At 39.4% G+C, this 17694-nt stretch overlaps 2 protein-coding genes across 2 annotated transcripts in view; one reads left to right on the top strand and one right to left on the bottom strand.

The window, feature by feature from the left end:
• Positions 1 to 17694, bottom strand: part of LOC132857816 (eukaryotic translation initiation factor 4 gamma 1-like) — a 796411-nt gene that overhangs the window by 598901 nt on the left and 179816 nt on the right. The window lies entirely within an intron of this gene.
• The window catches only part of lsamp (limbic system associated membrane protein), a 631545-nt gene continuing 626538 nt past the window's right edge, over positions 12688 to 17694 (top strand). Inside the window, exon 1 of the mRNA XM_060887892.1 lies at positions 12688 to 12837. Coding sequence (XP_060743875.1) covers positions 12774 to 12837 — 64 coding nt within the window. The 5' untranslated portion in view covers positions 12688 to 12773. The remainder of the gene's footprint in view (positions 12838 to 17694) is intronic.

Below are 17694 nucleotides of genomic sequence, written 5' to 3'. Positions count from 1 at the left end.
CGGACCCGAAATCAAAGTGTTAGAGAAATAAACGTTGTTTGCAAACGCAAAACAGAAACCTGGTTTGACTTTTTCCATTCCAGAAAACAAGTCACGCACTTCATCTCATTCTTTGATAGGCACATAATCAAAGACATAAAGGTGTGATGAAGTTTCATGTAAAGTCATGAGAGACACACATTAAGGATCTTCTCTGTTTACGGTTTAAAATTGTCAGATGCTGGCTTTAGCTAAAACTCATAAGAAGAATAAAAAAGACATACCAAAAAAAAAAAAACCCACAAAAACACCCCCTCCACTCAGAATTCCCAGTCGGAAAGTCAGGAAAATGTCCGCAACCTTATTTTCTCAGAATTTTCCAGAATTTTTTATACTAGCACAAACCAAAAAATGTTGAAATTTTAATATCAATTTTAAATATTGTATCAGTGTTAAATGAATCAAAATGATATTGTGTTGTGTTAAAGCCTGAGCTTTACACTCTCATTACTAAAATAATAATAAATGATTGTAATCATTTCAGCAGAATTTTGCGATTGCTAAAGTCTAAAAAATGTCTGTTTTTGCCACAGCATTTTTTTTAAATCTTTGTTGCTTTTTTTTTCTGTAAATCTACTTGAATTGGTGTTTCAAACGATTTCCATCGATTCTTTCAAGCTAGTAGTGAAAACAATTTATATGTAATAACTTTTTACCTTTCTAGCTGTAGTCATGATCCATGCACTGAAATTTTAAAAAAGATTGTGAGCTTCTTCGAGCATCGTGGAGTTTGATTGATTTTTGCTTTCAGTTCTGTGATCTCAGAATTGCAAAAATCTGTGGGAATTATTATATGAATTATTATCAACATACAGAAATTTTTCATTCTGTAAAAATCTACTGATTTTTATAAACATTTTAGAATAATTTTTTTAAGGTACATTGTGAATATTTACCACTTTGCAATATGAAAAATGTTTGTCCTCCTCTCACCTTTATTTATTTATTTATTTATTTATTTATTTATTTATTTACTTACTTATTTATTTATTTTTTAGTTTTCCCCTGAAAGGTCATCCACCAGCAGGAAAGTCAAGTGCTTCATTAAAACCCCATCGGATTAGCGAGAAGCCGCTCTACCTGATGGTGGAGGTCTGCAGAGTGTCCGGATCCTCGGTGCTTTGGCGAGTGTGCCAGCTGCGAAGGCAATTATCCTTTCGTGACTTCCGTACACTCGTCCGAGGGTGATATCAATTTTGCATCAGAAGGCTCGTAGCTTTTCAGACACAGAGTAATCATTTGTTTAGGGATTTCGCCCTCAGCAGCAGCCGTATGATTACTTTTGTCTGGCTGTGCCAGTGAAATATGCTGTTATATACCGCTGCCCCAAGGACGAGGCAGTCTGGGGTTAGACGAGTCATGGCTTTTTAGATCAACGCTATCTCAGAAGCCTCTGTGATGAGCAGCTTTGTATTAATGTACTTGTTTTAATACCTTACTGTTCCTAATGCAACAGCTCGTTCACACGCTTTCTGTGCATTGTTAATGTTTTATTTATGGAAGGAGTCTCCAGTTTCATTACTTTGTAACAGCCAGAAGTAAAGCTGTTACTTAAACCAGAACTGACGTCTTCACGACACAGGAGTTTACTCTTTTTGCAATTCCTCACACAATTATTAACTTTAAAAAAAGAAATAAAAAAAGAGGGCAATGAGAACTTCAATTCAATTCAGTTCAAATTTATTTGTATAGCTCAACAGTTTAACAGTGGACATTGTCTCAAAGCAGCTTTACAGAACATAAGAAATATTGGAAAAAGTACAAAATGGTTACCAATTATAGAAAGATTTACACAAAGATTCAAGGAAGAATCATTGAAAGGACTCAAAAGGGAACCTCATCATCATTTGGGAGAACTGAATTTTTTTTCACAAGACAAACGTTACAAGTAGCAATAAATACGTGAAAAGCACGACGTGCCTGTTTATTAAATAAAACTATTCTAACTATTCAAACATCTGATTGAATATTGGAGATGGGAATATTGGAGAATTTCCAGTCTTTAATATGTTTAAAAAACAGAAATATATTTAAATCACTTACTAGCAATCTAATCTGGTGTAGTAATAGAAAATGTGTTCCACATCATCGGTTATTTCCTATAACAGACCAACACAAAGGCTTATTATTCCTTACATAATGGACTTACAACTCACTGGTTAGCAGTGGTGGGGTGCCAAAACTTTACAGTATGATGAACATATGGCAGAAAGATATACAGAGGATGGCATATAGGTTTAGATTTTACGGTAGTATATAAAGGTCTTGGTTTAAATTTGTATATTTATATATTTAATAATACATAACGAATTGTTAAGATTGTGAGGCAGGGGGCGAGGCTTAAAGTTAGCATATTAATTCATGTAAATCAGGTCAGATTTCTCCATATTTCTGAGTCAGAGGGGATGAAACAAGTCCGCGGATAAGCTTGATTTCCATAAAATTTTGAGAAGTGTAAAATATTCTTTCCTGTAGCACGTTCAGCATTCTAACTTTCATGCCGTCGTGTCCTGAAAAGTTCAGTAACTGACAATGACACAGGTGATGGCGAGTGACGACCTGCAGCACATTCGCTGTTTCTGCCTGACAGCAGACATCCAGCAGGAACGTTTCTCCTCAGGTACTTCGTCCACCTGCTTCACTGCACTGAATAAATAAATCGTTGATGGAGCTGGAGAAGTTGGCTTTAAATCTCAACACTCGTGTCCTGTTCACTAGCAGGATGTCATGTTAGATTTTATGACAGTAGGCATAGGAAATTCAGTACAATGACAAATGGATCAAAATGGATTCGTTTTAATAGACAGGGAGAATATTTTTGTACTTATACTTTTGTACATATCTCAATCAGCAGTAAAGCTTTTTAACCAGCGTTGACTCGTCCATTAGGGCAAGTTCAGTAAATCCTCATATTCTTATACAACTCTGAATGTACACTGAATGTCTTATTCCAAACTTTTTTTTTTTTTTTTCGTGTTTTTTTCCTGACTCAGGCACCCCAGATTGGAACACAGCCCTGAACCCAAGCGCAAATTTCTCTCATACAGTCTATTAACAGAACAAATCTTTGCTTCCTCGCCTCTCGCCACAACCTGAGCAAAAGCACAAAAACAGAAACACTTTACAACCATCAAAATTTAAAGAACCATGTCAGAAAAAGTCAAGGAAAGAAAAGAAAGTGGGAACAAAGCTGCGATTATTTGTTATTATATGCAGAGAAGGCACGTCCTTGAGGGCGCTATTGAGCGACTGAATAATTCATGTTGCAGGAGTTTTTTTTTTTCTTTTTGTAAAGCTGTCATGGATTCTAATGTTTTTCAGAATGCAAAGCAGAGCCTGGGGGTAAAATGTGTTATTTAACTGTTTCATCAGTGTCCTGGACCTTCACGAGTGCCAACAAAGGCTTGGCAAGCAGAGACTCACTTAACCACGTTGACACAATTTTATAAAGTAAAAATAATTCACCTAATCCTCACCTAAATGGATGCCAGTCATGCTAATAACAAAGAGTCGGTTTGGGATTTTTGACTCATTTAACTGAGTCAAATCCACTCATTTGACTCAGCAAAGAGAGTTGAATCTTTCAGCTTCTGAAGAGCGCTTTAGTTAAGTTAGGGCATCTATAAAGTCACATTTATTCATTTTAAAACTGTGTTGTGGTGATTGCATTAATGGACATGATATTATTATACAATTCAATTAATTAGTCATGGTGCATATAGATTAATCTAGCGTACCTTTTGTAAATAAGAATTGATCTAAGTGGCTTGCTTGGATAAATGAAAGGTCAAACAAAAACAAAGCAAAGTAAACCGGAATAGGATTTGCGAAAAATTAAACTGTGTTCACTAATAAATAAATAAGTAGACAGTCTTGAGTGCATCATTGCCTCTGAAACCTTAACGTCACACCGTTGACTGTTACAAAGCGCCAAGACTGGAGACTCCTTCCATCACCGTCAGATCTGCAGTTATAGAAAACAAGCATGTTTGAGGCATCCTTTCACTTGCCATCTGTCTCCTAGACAATTATTATTTTCTACATTTTGTCTGGAACCTGTATTGTGTATTTCAAATGGCCATTTCGGTATAAACATGAAGGCAAGGCCGTTATCTGCTAAACACCAGCTTATTAATATGACAGTTATTATTTGTGAATATATTATTTATATATCAGCAACTACAGAAGACCTTTCCAGGGTAAACCAAACATTTCAATGTAATTATGAGAATTAATTATAATAAGTGTAATAACACTGAAAGCCAGATGTCTATTACTGTACATCACTATTATGAGCAATCAAAGGCATGTTGCACACAGACCTTGATATAAAAAAAAAAAAAAATTTAAAAAAAAAAAAAGGAGAACTTTACTCCAAGCTAAAAAGAATAATTCTGGTATTATACTCAAATTACGTGGTCCCTGCCTTTAAGGCAAGAAAAGGCCTACATAAATTTAATGTAGGATTTAGTCACTGGCTGCTTCTCTCTAAATACAAGAGACACGTAGTTATAGGTGAAGGATTTTAGCAGCTGTTTGTCACTCGGTTCTATGACACAACTTTTTGTCGAGATGTAAATCAAGCACATGTTGAGGGCCTCATGAATTTGATTACAGAGGGAATTCTGGCATACAGATGGAGAGACTAAACTGTTCAGCAGATTCTCTTGATCATAGAGCAACAAAGCAGATGTTATAGCAGCTGGAGTTGGTGAAGAGAGTAGCAGGTTATCCAAAAAAACTCAGCCAGACATTTCCTAATACTTCCAGAATACACCCAACTACCATTTAGACCACTGGCTATTTCTAGATTTCTGAATATCCAGACAGACTTCAGACTCCAGACAGAACCAGTAGTTCTTTCAATTCCAGAGACTAGACTCCCTGTTAGACTCTAGAATATCTCCAATACCTGACATCCTCAATACTCAGCTAGTCTTTGTGACATCCTCAATGCCAGATCAGATACTGTGACATCCTCAATACCAGGTCAGATACTGTGACCTCCTCAATACCCAGTCAGACTCTGTGACCTCCTCAATGCTCAGTCAGACTCAATGACATCTCCAATACCCAGTCAGATTCTGTGACCTCCTCAATACCAGGTCAGATACTGTGACCTCCTCAATACCCAGTCAGACTCTGTGACCTCCTCAATGCTCAGTCAGACTCAATGACATCTCCAATACCCAGTCAGATTCTGTGACCTCCTCAATACCAGGTCAGATACTGTGACCTCCTCAATACCCAGTCAGACTCTGTGACCTCCTCAATGCTCAGTCAGACTCAATGACATCTCCAATACCCAGTCAGATTCTGTGACCTCCTCAATACCAGGTCAGATACTGTGACCTCCTCAATACCCAGTCAGACTCTGTGACCTCCTCAATGCTCAGTCAGACTCAGTGACATCTCCAATTCCCAGACAGACACTGTGACATCCTCAATATCCAATCAGACTCTGTTACATCCTCAATACCCAATCCAGACCCTGTGACATCATAAATACTCAGTCAGTCTCTGTGACATCTCCACTACTCAGACAGACACAGTGACATCCTCAATACCCAAACAGACTCTTTGACATCCTCAATACCTGAACGGATTATGTGACATCCTCAATACCCAATCTAGGCTGTGTGATATCCTCAATACCCAATCCAGACCCTGTGACATCCCGAGTACTCAGTCAGACTCTGTGACATCCTCAATACTCACCCAGACAGACACTATGACATCCTCAATACCCAAACAGACTCTGTGATATTCTTAATATCCAAATGGATTCTGTGGCATACTCAATACCCAATCCAGACTCTGTGTCAGCCTCAGTAGCCAGACAGAATCTGTGACATCTTAAATACCAGGTCAGACTCGGTGACATCTGCAATACCCAGACAGGCTATTTGACATTCCCAATACCCAAGAAAACTGTGATATCCTCAATAACCAATCCAGACTCTGTGACATCCTCAATATCCAAATGGACTCCATGACATCCTCAATACCCAGCTAGACTCTATGACATCCTCTATACCCAGCTAGACTCTATGACATTCTCAATACCCAGCCAGAATTTGTGACATTCTTAATACCCAATCCAGACTCTGTGACATCCTCAATATCCAAACAGACTCTATTACATCCTCAATACCCAGCCAGACTCTGTGACATACTCAATACCCAGTCAGACTCTGTGACCTCCTCAATGCTCAGTCAGACTCTGTGACATCCTCAATACCCAGTCAGACTCTGTGACATCCTCAATACCCAGTCAGACTCTGTGACATCCTCAATACCCAGTCAGACTCTGTGACATCCTCAATACCCAGTCAGACTCTGTGACCTCCTCAATGCTCAGTCAGGCTCAGTGACATCTCCAATACCGTCAGACTCTGTGACCTCCTCAATACCAGGTCAGATACTGTGACCTCCTCAATACCCAGTCAGACTCTGTGACCTCCTCAATGCTCAGTCAGACTCAGTGACATCTCCAATTCCCAGACAGACACTGTGACATCCTCAATATCCAATCAGACTCTGTTACATCCTCAATACCCAATCCAGACTCTGTGACATCCTCAATACTCACCCAGACTCTGTGACATCTCCAATTCCCAGGCAGACACTATGACATCCTCAATACCCAAACAGACTCTGTGATATTCTTAATATCCAAATGGATTCTGTGACATACTCAATACCCAATCCAGACTCTGTGTCAGCCTCAGTAGCCAGACAGAATCTGTGACATCTTAAATACCAGGTCAGACTCGGTGACATCTGCAATACCCAGACAAACTCTTTGACATTCCCAATACCCAAGCAAGCTGTGATATCCTCAATAACCAATCCAGACTCTGTGACATCCTCAATATCCAAATGGACTCCATGACATCCTCAATACCCAGCTAGACTCTATGACATCCTCAATACCCAGCTAGACTCTGTGACATCCTCTATACCCAGCTAGACTCTATGACATCCTCAATACCCAGCTAGACTCTGTGACATCCTCTATACCCAGCTAGACTCTATGACATTCTCAATACCCAGCCAGAATTTGTGACATTCTTAATACCCAATCCAGACTCTGTGACATCCTCAATATCCAAACAGACTCTATTACATCCTCAATACCCAGCCAGACTTTGTGACATCCTTAATACCCAATCCAGACTCTGTGACATCTGCAATCCCCATACAGACTCTGTGACATCCTCAAATCCTAAACAGACTCTGTGACATCTTTAAATCCCAAAAAGATTCTATAACATCTCCAATATCCAGTGAGACCTTGTAACATCTCCAATAACCAGGAGAGTCTAAAATGTCTTTAATATAAACTATAAAACTATATATAAACTATATAAACTATATAATCATAATAATAAGATAAGATTTACCTTTATTCGTCCAACAATTGGAAAATTTCTCTGTTACAGCAGCAAAGAGAAAGAAATGCAAATATATATATATATATATATATATATATATATATATATATATATATATATATAAAAAAAATAATGACATAAAAAATACAGTATATACAGTAAAATATACAGTATATACACAACACAATGTATAAATACAAAGAAGAAAAAAGAGACCACGAGTAAGTAGTTACGCTAACAGACATAGTGCACACAGGTAATATTGCGTGTTATTTTTTTAATTCTGTTATTACACGTGTTGTTTAAAAATACTTTGTTATTGTTATTATTGCAGTTAAACAGTAATCCAGTGTGTAATAATGGTGACTGGTTCACTGGAAGTAGCTTTGATTCTACAGTCTAATAGCAGCAGGGAGAAAAGAGCATCTGTATCGCTGCTCAGAGATGAAACTGTTTCATACAGGGGGTGAGAGTTGTTCTCTAGCTAATAGTTTTGCTACCATCCTCCTTTCTCCCACCTCCTGTACAGTGTCCAGAGGAATCCCCGGGACTGAGCTGGCCTTCCTGATCAGCTTGTCCAGTCTCTTCCTCTCTGCAGTAGAGATGCTGCTGCACCAGCACACCACACCATAGAATATGGCTGAGGCCACCACAGAGTCAAAAAGGTCTTCAGTAGCTCTCCCTGCACTCATAAAGACCTTAGTCTCCTCAGCAGAAAGAGTCTGCTCTGCCCTTTATTATAGATTGCCTCAGTATTGTCTATCCAGACCAGTTTACTATTCAGATGAACACCCAGGTATTTGTAAGAGTCCACTCTCACGATGTCCTTTCCCTGAATGATCACTGGGGGTAATGAAGTTTGTTTGTGCCTACGGAAATCCACCACCAGTTCTTTGGTTTTACCCGCATTTAACTGGAGGCAGCTCCGTTGGCACCAGTCCACAAAGTTCTGGATCAGTCCTCTGTACTCCATGTCATCATCATCATCATCTGTGATCAGACCAACTTTGGCAGAGTCATCAGAGAACTTCGGCAGGTGAAAGGTTCCTGAGCCGAACATGAAGTCTGCAGTGTAGACGGTGAAGAGGTACGGGGCCAGAACCGTTCCCTGTGGGGCTCCTATGTTGCAGACAACCATGTCAGACTCACAGTCACGAGTCCTCACATACTGTGGTCGGTCTGTGAGGTAGTCCAATATCCAGGCAGACAGATGATGGTCCACTCCAATGTACACCATCTTATCCCTCAGGAGCACGGGTTGGATGGTGTTAAAAGCACTAGAAAAGTCAAAAAACATGACTCTCACTGTGCTCCCAGGCTTTTCCAGGTGCGAAATAGCCCGATTTAGGAGGAAGATGACAGCGTCTTCCACTCCAATGCCAGGTTGGTAGACAAACTGAAGTAGATCCATTGATTAGCTCACCAGAGGTCGGAGATGAGTGAGCACCAGCCCCTCCAATGTCTTCATCAGATGTGAGGTCAGTGCTACTGGTCGGTAGTCCCCAAAGTCTTTTGGGCATGTGGTACAGGCACCATGCAGGATGTTTTCCATAGCTGTGGCACCTTCCCCAGCTTCAGGCTCAGGTCAAACATGTACAGCAATATTCCACACAGCTGGTCTGCACAGGTCTTTCTGTCCAGAACAGGAATATGCTGGATAAGGTGACTAAAATGGGCAGAAAAATTACTTGATCCGATGTCAAAAGCATCTCCAATCTTACAGATCAGTATACCCTCAATCTGGCATTGAGGATACTGGATGATCCATTCCACCCACTTTTCCTAGAGTTCTCCTTACTCCCATCTGGATGTAGATTTCGAATGCCACCAACAAAAACTAAACATGCCATTACATCATTTGTACCGAGGAGCATTCAGTTACTGAACAGATCAGACACAGTCACATAGAATTTTTAAAGAAATTTTTTAATTAGCTATCGATTCATTTTTAGATATTGGACTGATTATTGTATGTCACTATCATTGCTGTGTTTGTGTTGTTTATGTTTTGTTTTTTTGTGTCTTCTATGTTTGTAATGTTGTTGGATGTTAATGTGGCTTCCTTGAGTGCAAAACAAATTCCCTTCGGGGCAATAAAGGTTTCATTCATTCATTCATTCATTCATTCATTCATTTCATTCATTCAACACAACCACTGAGCACCTACAAAACTCTGGAATACATGAAATTCACCAATTAGTTCTAGAATATCTCTAAAATATTGTCAGAATTATTAAAATGTTATTCAGATATTAATTTTTCTGACTTTAAAGGCCTTACTTTAAGTTTTGAATTAGAAGAGCACATACGAACATGGCTATGAATATTGAACAATTCTTCACATTTTCATTTCCTTCTTTACTCTGTCAGATTGCAGAAAGCTTTTAATATCCTGTCAGATTACAAAAAAAAAAAAAAATTCTAATACCTAGCAAAATCGAGGAATAGCTCAAATAATGTAACTATTATGGAGACTTGGTGATATTTGCTGAAGACTAGGTTATTAGTGTAAATCCCTTCAACTTTGGTGTGTTAACTTCCAACAGCAGGTAGCTGTTTCTATATAACCACTCATTCACAGGCATTTCAGAAGCTTAACATAAACGGATAGAAAATGCATGTCATGGTTGATATGTCGATATTATTTTCCATAAAGACACGTTTATTTAACATGTAGGGAAGGAGTCTCCAGTTTCAGTGCTTAGAAAAAACTCTTATTTAGCCTTTTGTTTTATTAACTTCAATATCAAACTCATTTCACAGTTCCATTACACTGAATGTTACACATGACAATTAATAGAAATGTGTAGCGGTTGAAGAAATTGTTCTGGAATAAAGGAATACAAGTACTGTACGTGACCTGCTCTTAAATGAAAAGAAGAAATCTCCTGGATGTTAAGAGTAACTCTGCAGTGACCTAGCTCACGGTGACCCAGTCTATAATGTCTATGAAACCCAATCCAATTTCAGGACCTCAACCAACAGATGTCAGAGCTCCCACTTCACCTAACAGATGTTGCAGCAACTTAAAGTAATGCAAAGCCTGGCAACCGGCCTTCAACAGACTCTACAAAGCCTGCACCACCTAATAAAACTATAATATCTGTAGCTTCAAAAGGCCATTGGACAATATCATTAGTCTGGAGATACCGTCTAACAGTGCAGATACAATCACATCTAAGTCAATCTCAGATCAGATGAACATGCTATCAGATGCAAGGATAGGAACATTCCCCGGTGATATATCGATGAATTAAAGCCAACGAGTTAAACAGGATTTGCAAGTACTATGCCCTTGTCCTGACATTAATTAACACTTGAATGACTTGCTTCTTATCTAATTCACTACAAGAGGACACTGATTCCCAAATGCCATGCCAAGAACTTAATAAGAGAAGAACAAATGACGTCTGGTTCTGCCTTTTGAGATCCTTCAACGTCTATTAGTCTGCTAGTTAGAAGGCAAAAATCCACTTTAGTCTATTGCTCAAACAGAATACATGTCTTTGAACCATCTAAACACCCGTCCAAGTTCTCTGCATTTGAACTGAACTGAGTAGGATGTCATCAACAGCAGGGAATATTACTGAAGAAGAACACCAGCTTCAGGCACCTCTTTGGGTTTGAACACCCCAAGACTCAAGATGCTTCTTAGCAGGCTTTTCAGAGATTATTAGCCAAATAAATCAAGTTCTGTCTCGGACAATTCATTAAACACTAACTAATTTTGATGCAGTGCCTGAAGGTTCTACATTTCCCTGCGAGCTAAAGGAACTCATTAGCACACACAAATATTAAAAGGCCTGAGAGTCAGCGAGACTGAAATCTTAATCACTGTGTATATAGCTGTTTTTGGCAATTAGCTGCTAGTGGATAGATATTTCACACTGGCATTATTGGTTTATCATGAGCAGTAATGGGTTTATAACATTCAAGCTTGGAGTTGTGAACTTGTGTAACCTGAGACTGAGCAAATGGGAAAAGATGTAAGACATATTGAACAACTGATCACTCACATAAATGATACCACATATAATGAGTATGAATATTAAAAGAGTGAGAGAGTGAGAGAGGGCTGTGTTTTGTACATAATAGCATCTGAACTAGATTTATTTCTATTACATACCTTTATTCAAAGGGTTTGAGATGTTCATTATACTGGCAGATATTTTCTTTCCAAAAGAGCATATAAGTGACCTTGACCCAAAATAATTCTGTTCAGAGCATTCATTTAGATCATAATGAGTGTCTATTTTAAGGGATGGTTGAAAGTGGAATGTTGTGTGGATCTGAGTCAGAGACTGATCAAAGACAACACACACTCACACTCAATATATTCATTCATTCATTCATTCATTCATTCATGGTGTTCATTATTTGTACATCTTTAGTAAGCACTTTCTTACTTCTCAGTCTCAGAGCTGAGCCAGAGTTTGCCCCAGGAACACTGGGCAGGAAGTAGGAATTCCTCTTGGAAGGAATATCAGTCTATATGTGCTCCATTTTCTTTTTCTTTTGGTTTTTAAGGTGCCTTTGGTAAGCTTTATAATGATGATGATGATGATGATTACTAATTTGCTTCAGACATGTCAGCTTTTAAGCTATGTTTTTTTTCTTTCTGGCCAACTTTAAGATAATGATTAGGATATTTATTTCAGTTTGGTTTGTTTTATGGCACTAATAACCAACAAGGTCATGGGTTTAATCTGTTCCCAAGCCAGTTTGTCAGCCAATGGTGGCTCGGTGCATTGTTAGGGCTCTTGTTACTGATCAGAAGGTTGAAGGTTCGAGCTGCCTGTCTTGTGCTCTGTTCTAAGGTCCTTAACTTTCTGACCTTTCAGCTCTAAGGTCACTGTATGTGAGAAACTGGGAAGAAGAATTTTGCTGTTCTGTAATGTATAGCATATGTGAAAAATGAAGGCTGTATTTTTTCTATTATTATTATTATTATTATTATTATTATTATTATTATTGCTTTACAAATCCAGGGCATCTGTGCAAGTGTTTGCGGTGCGGTGCGTGAGCATCATCTTCAAGTACTATCCATCACCGCGCCGTTCACGAGCAGCGGGAGCGCGCATCCTCCTAACACACACACACACACACACACACACACACACACACACCTCCCTCTCCTCCTCCTCCCCTTTCCCGAAGCGCATTTGCACTTTTTCCTCTCCGCGTCGGGCACAGCGCAGCGCAGCGCAGCGCAGTCAGAGACTGAAGAACAGAGCAGAGAGAAGAGGAGGACGACGCGAGTAGAAAAAGAGGAATCAGGCAGATTTCGGGCGCATTGTCGGAAACCTTTAACTCGGTTCGGTTCGGTTCAGTACAAAGATGAGTTGCATTTGGATACCCGCAGTTTGGATCCTGGCGTTTTTCGCGCTTCTCGCATTTCAAGGTAGGTAATAAAAGCCGGATGTCTTCATCATCTGAGTGAGTGAGTGAGTGAGTGTCAACTCCTGTTTTGATAGAATAGTTGACTGGAGAAAATCTTGATATGTACATAATCGCCCTACAAGAACTGTATATTGCAGAAATTTTCTAGCTCATGCTCAATTATTATTATTTCCATTATTATATATATATATATGATCAATTTTAATATATATATATATATAATACAAGGTGATGGACTAGTTCCCAGTAAATCATAGTTATCCTGCCTAGTGTCAGAGATTTATATAAAACCTCCTGATGTCATTTACTGAATAGGTGAAGACCCCCATGTGGGTGGGATGTGGAGGAGGTAGAGGGAGTGGAGAGATATATAGACAGATGGACTGCTCAAGTCAAGCCACTTGCTGGTACAATATATAAGCTTCTAGTTTATATAAAAGAATTATCTTCCACAGATTATGTAGGTTTGGTGCAACATGTGTGACAACTTTCGGGAACACTGCAGAACACTTCTGGCTTTGACTTTCTGGCTTTCCATCTCTAACATGAGAAACCTCATGGATGTTATGTGCACCATGTCACGCATCTTTAATGTGTGTTTATAACGCAAATGATGTCCGTCATATTTGAAGAAGTGTTCAAATGTTCTGAGTTTAGATGTTCTCAGAAGGTCTTGGCGTCATGCGTTTTAGCTGGCATGAGGCATTAAGCTGGATGAAGAGGTCTAACTGTGGTTTGGATAAATTTGAAAGAATTAATGTTGGAAGCGTTCCAGTTACGTTTTTTTACACAACAGCTTGTTTCAAACCTCCAGCATTCTTTATCTCCTCAAACATCTGGCTGGTGTTAAAATGCCAAGTAAAAAAAGGTTCTAGCCCACTAGATCTTCAAATCCAACAAGTTGAATTCCAAATCGTTTTGAGCTTTTGCACATTTGGATTAATTTAAAGCTTTCTTTTTGGTGTAATGGATTGGCTTTGGAATCTGGATTTAGCTTTGGAAATTTGGAATTTCAGTGGTCAGTCCTCCTGCAACTTTTAATCCCTTTCAGCTGGAACATCGTTGCTACAGTACACTGAGAGTGACTCATTCACGTTTCACTCAGTGCTGACATGAATTCCTATCATGTGCATTCCTTGGCGATTGTGAACTAGAGACAGTATTACTGCAAGGTTTCATCATAACCACTCATTGGCAGTTTTTACGTATTAGCATTGTTAATCAGTGTCAAGCCGCATTTGTGACACTGAAACGTGGTAGGGTTCTTTTTCCCCTAGTTTCAAGCACCAATTAGCAAACCCAATGCTAATCCGAATGTCCTTGTCGAAGTTAGTCAGTCCTTAAAGCCCTAATTAGAAGCTGAGATCAGCTCCAGGGTCCATTTCCACTATCGACACTAGATTTCCAAACCTGAAATGCATACAGAGTATAAAATAAAGCAAATACAACATTTTGGTACATGCTGTTTGTCCTAATGCTACTATCTTTACAGCATTAACCTATGTTCTATGTATCTAAGGTTTTAATGAGATGTCCTGGTTTTGATCATTCATGTTCATTGAATTGTGCTTGATCGTATTCTGCAGTCATTAATTCTGTTTGGTTTTGCGGCCTCATCATTCAGAGGAGCTAAGACAGGATTTATAAAAAGGACAAATACCATATATGTAAGGAACATAGACAATGATTTGGAAAATGAATGGAGTTATCTAGGGTCACTGTTCACTTGTTCCCGTCCTTTTCTTCTCTGTGTGCTCATATTTTATGTGCAGTATCGGCAATTGCTAGTAGGGGTCTCTCTTGCACTGTAGTGTCAGGATAAAAAACTGGTATACACAAACAGAGCCGTCTAGGGTTTCCCATCTCAGCTCTCAGTGGTCTGCATGATCAGCGTCCTTTCTCTTTCTTTGTTGATAGGTTTACTCATAGTGCTTTTGCATAACCAGTCATAAAATACGAATAGTAGAGCAGATAGGTTGCTTTTAGCCTCTCTACTGTATCCAAGTAACACGTCAAATAAAATATTTAAAATGTTGGAATCCGTTGATTGATCCACTGCAATCTATCAATCAATCAATTAATCAATCAAGCAAGCAATCAGTCAAGTCCAGCAGTCAGATTAATTAATTAATAAATGTATTTATTTATTATCAGAAACTACTCATGATGACATTCTGTCTCTCTTTCCTTTCATCTCCGCTAATTATAAATCTCCCCATAGATTACATTACAACACAATGCTCATTTGTTAAACGAATTGGCTGAGGCAGGGCAAGATTGTGTTATATATGTCCACTATTCATTTCTCTACAGAGAAGGCTGGCTGCCACCGAGCCTGTTAAGTAGCTCCGCAGGCTCAATTCATCACTATCAAGCCAGGCGTGAGATTCAAGAGAGAATGAAAAGGAGGAAGGGAGGGTGGAAGGCAGACCGAAAAAAGAAAGAGACAAAATATCTGTGGAACTGTAAGACTTGCCTTGCCTTAGCTCATCCACTTTGGGGAATCCTGGGCACCATCTTAGATGACGTTTTGATACTTTATTGGCCCAAGGGAAGCTTGTTGGACAAGCCGTCTGAAGTGGGAGGCATTGTCAAAACGACTTGGCTTCTTGACCAGAATTTGCCCAGAAAGCATTTCAGTGGGATACAAGTTCCTCATCCATATTAAGTAATGCAATTTCCTCTCCACATCCATCACTTCCATTGCTGGCACCTCATGTGATGTGTTTGATAGGTTTTCCTCAGCCAAGACAGAACAAGTATGAAGATTAAAAATAGTCTCAGAATACTGCAGAGGTGAGGCCTCAATATATGTACTGGACTGCATGTACAGTACATTTGACTTGAAACACACTATACACCCTGTTTCCATGATGCATCTGTAAGTCTTGTAGTATAGGAGAAGTTCTGTGGTGCCATATTTTCATGTTTAATTCTGACGTATGTCCAGGTAGGTAGGGTCAGTAGTTGCTCAAATGGTTAAGGCTAGGTTGTTAATAAGAAGGTCAGTGAGTCTAACACTAGCTGTCACTGTTGGGCCCTTTACCCTTGTCTGACCCCAGCTTTCCCATGTTTTTGCAAAGAGAAGGATTTCACTGCACTGTATATGACAAGTAAAGACTAATAAAGGCTTCTTCTAAAAAGTGTCTTGTTAAGGTAAAGGCAGGCACTTATCTCCAGGGATTTCAGTACAGCGTAACAGATATTGCGTCATCAGGTAGGCGTGGCCTATTTGATAATCTAACCCTAACCCTTACCCTAACCCTAACCATAACCGTAGTTTTTGGTTGTTTATTCATTCATTCATTCATCTTCTACCGCTTATCCGAACTACCTCGGGTCACGGGGAGCCTGTGCCTATCTCAGGCGTCATCGGGCATCAAGGCAGGATACACCCTGGACGGAGTGCCAACCCATCGCAGGGCACACACTCTCATTCACTCACGCAATCACACACTACAGACAATTTTCCAGAGATGCCAATCAACCTACCATGCATGTCTTTGGACCGGGGGAGGAAACCAGAGTACCCGGAGGAATCCCCCGAGGCACGGGGAGAACATGCAAACTCCACACACACAAGGTGGAGGCGGGAATCGAACCCCCAACCCTGGAGGTGTGAAGCGAACGTGCTAACCACTAAGCCACTGTGCCCCCTTGGTTGTTTATTTGTTTTCTAAAATAAATCTACCTATATGACTGTTTTGTCCTTCGTAGTATGATGTTTTTTTTTGAAAGAAGGCGTTTTTCCATGCCTCCGGAAACACGCCCAACTTTACGTCGTGGTAACGAAAACCCTGGAATTTAGTGCCTGCCTTAAGGTAAAGGATAAATTTAGGACTGCAGACATGGTATCCATCCTTTGCTAAAAGATTCTATCCAGGGTGGCCCCTTTGGTGAGCAATTCTTGGCACAGTTACAGCCAGTCAAATAAAAGTAAAAATTATAGATTCCATAGCAATATTTTAACTTTGATCACTGTGCTGCAACGCTAAGTACGACCAAGTGGGAAAATGCACGAGCAATGCTATGCACAAGATTCCATTAAAGATAAAGTTTAATTAGCCTTAAAATGAAGTGGTTGAGTAGTATACACCACATTTGCAAATGAATTCCTGATAGTCCCAGAGTTCCTTTGGGGAAGCCGAGTCATTATGTAGGATCTTCAATGCATTTACTAGCACAGCTTCAAGTAGTGCTCTCAAATCAGAGAGAGAATGTTTAGGTAGCTCCTTCTAGTTTTCCATTTTATGTATCTTGCTCAAGATATTCCCAAATCAGTACTTCTCATCATTGTACCAGCAGGTTCATTCCTGTATACTGGATGATAAATATGTGGTTGTTTAAATCTGTTCCTTTATATAACCTGCTGGCTGGGAGAAATCTATAATTCTGTGTATAATATAACTAGGCCATCATGTGCTAGCTAAACACTTGAGCCATTTCTGTCTTCACTCTAATACCAAAGAATGAGAAGTGTTTGTGTTTGTGTATATGTGTGTGTCCCCATGTTCTTGGCTCTCACTGCAGTGGGTTTCCTGTGGTGCTTCCATAATGTGTGAAAGCAAAGCAGCAGCGAGTGCTGAGAAACTTCAGAGCTAGGTGGGTGGGCGATCAGACCACTTGAATAGATGTGAGGAGTCTATATGTAGCAGTTATAAAACAGAAAACAAAGATTGCTTATGGTACAGATTATACCAAAACGGGAGCACACTTGTCAAAACATTTATTTTAAATTAAATCAGACGATACAAATTGCTTAATACTGAAACTAGATCAGACTGGTTAGCATTTATTGTGAAAGTGGATCAGGCTGTTTTCTTTAAACATGGACTGGAACACACTGGTTCACACAGTC

Source organism: Tachysurus vachellii, chromosome 15 (genome assembly GCF_030014155.1).
Source record: "Tachysurus vachellii isolate PV-2020 chromosome 15, HZAU_Pvac_v1, whole genome shotgun sequence".
Classification (NCBI taxonomy): domain Eukaryota; kingdom Metazoa; phylum Chordata; class Actinopteri; order Siluriformes; family Bagridae; genus Tachysurus; species Tachysurus vachellii.
This window is presented reverse-complemented; position numbering and strand designations above follow the sequence as displayed.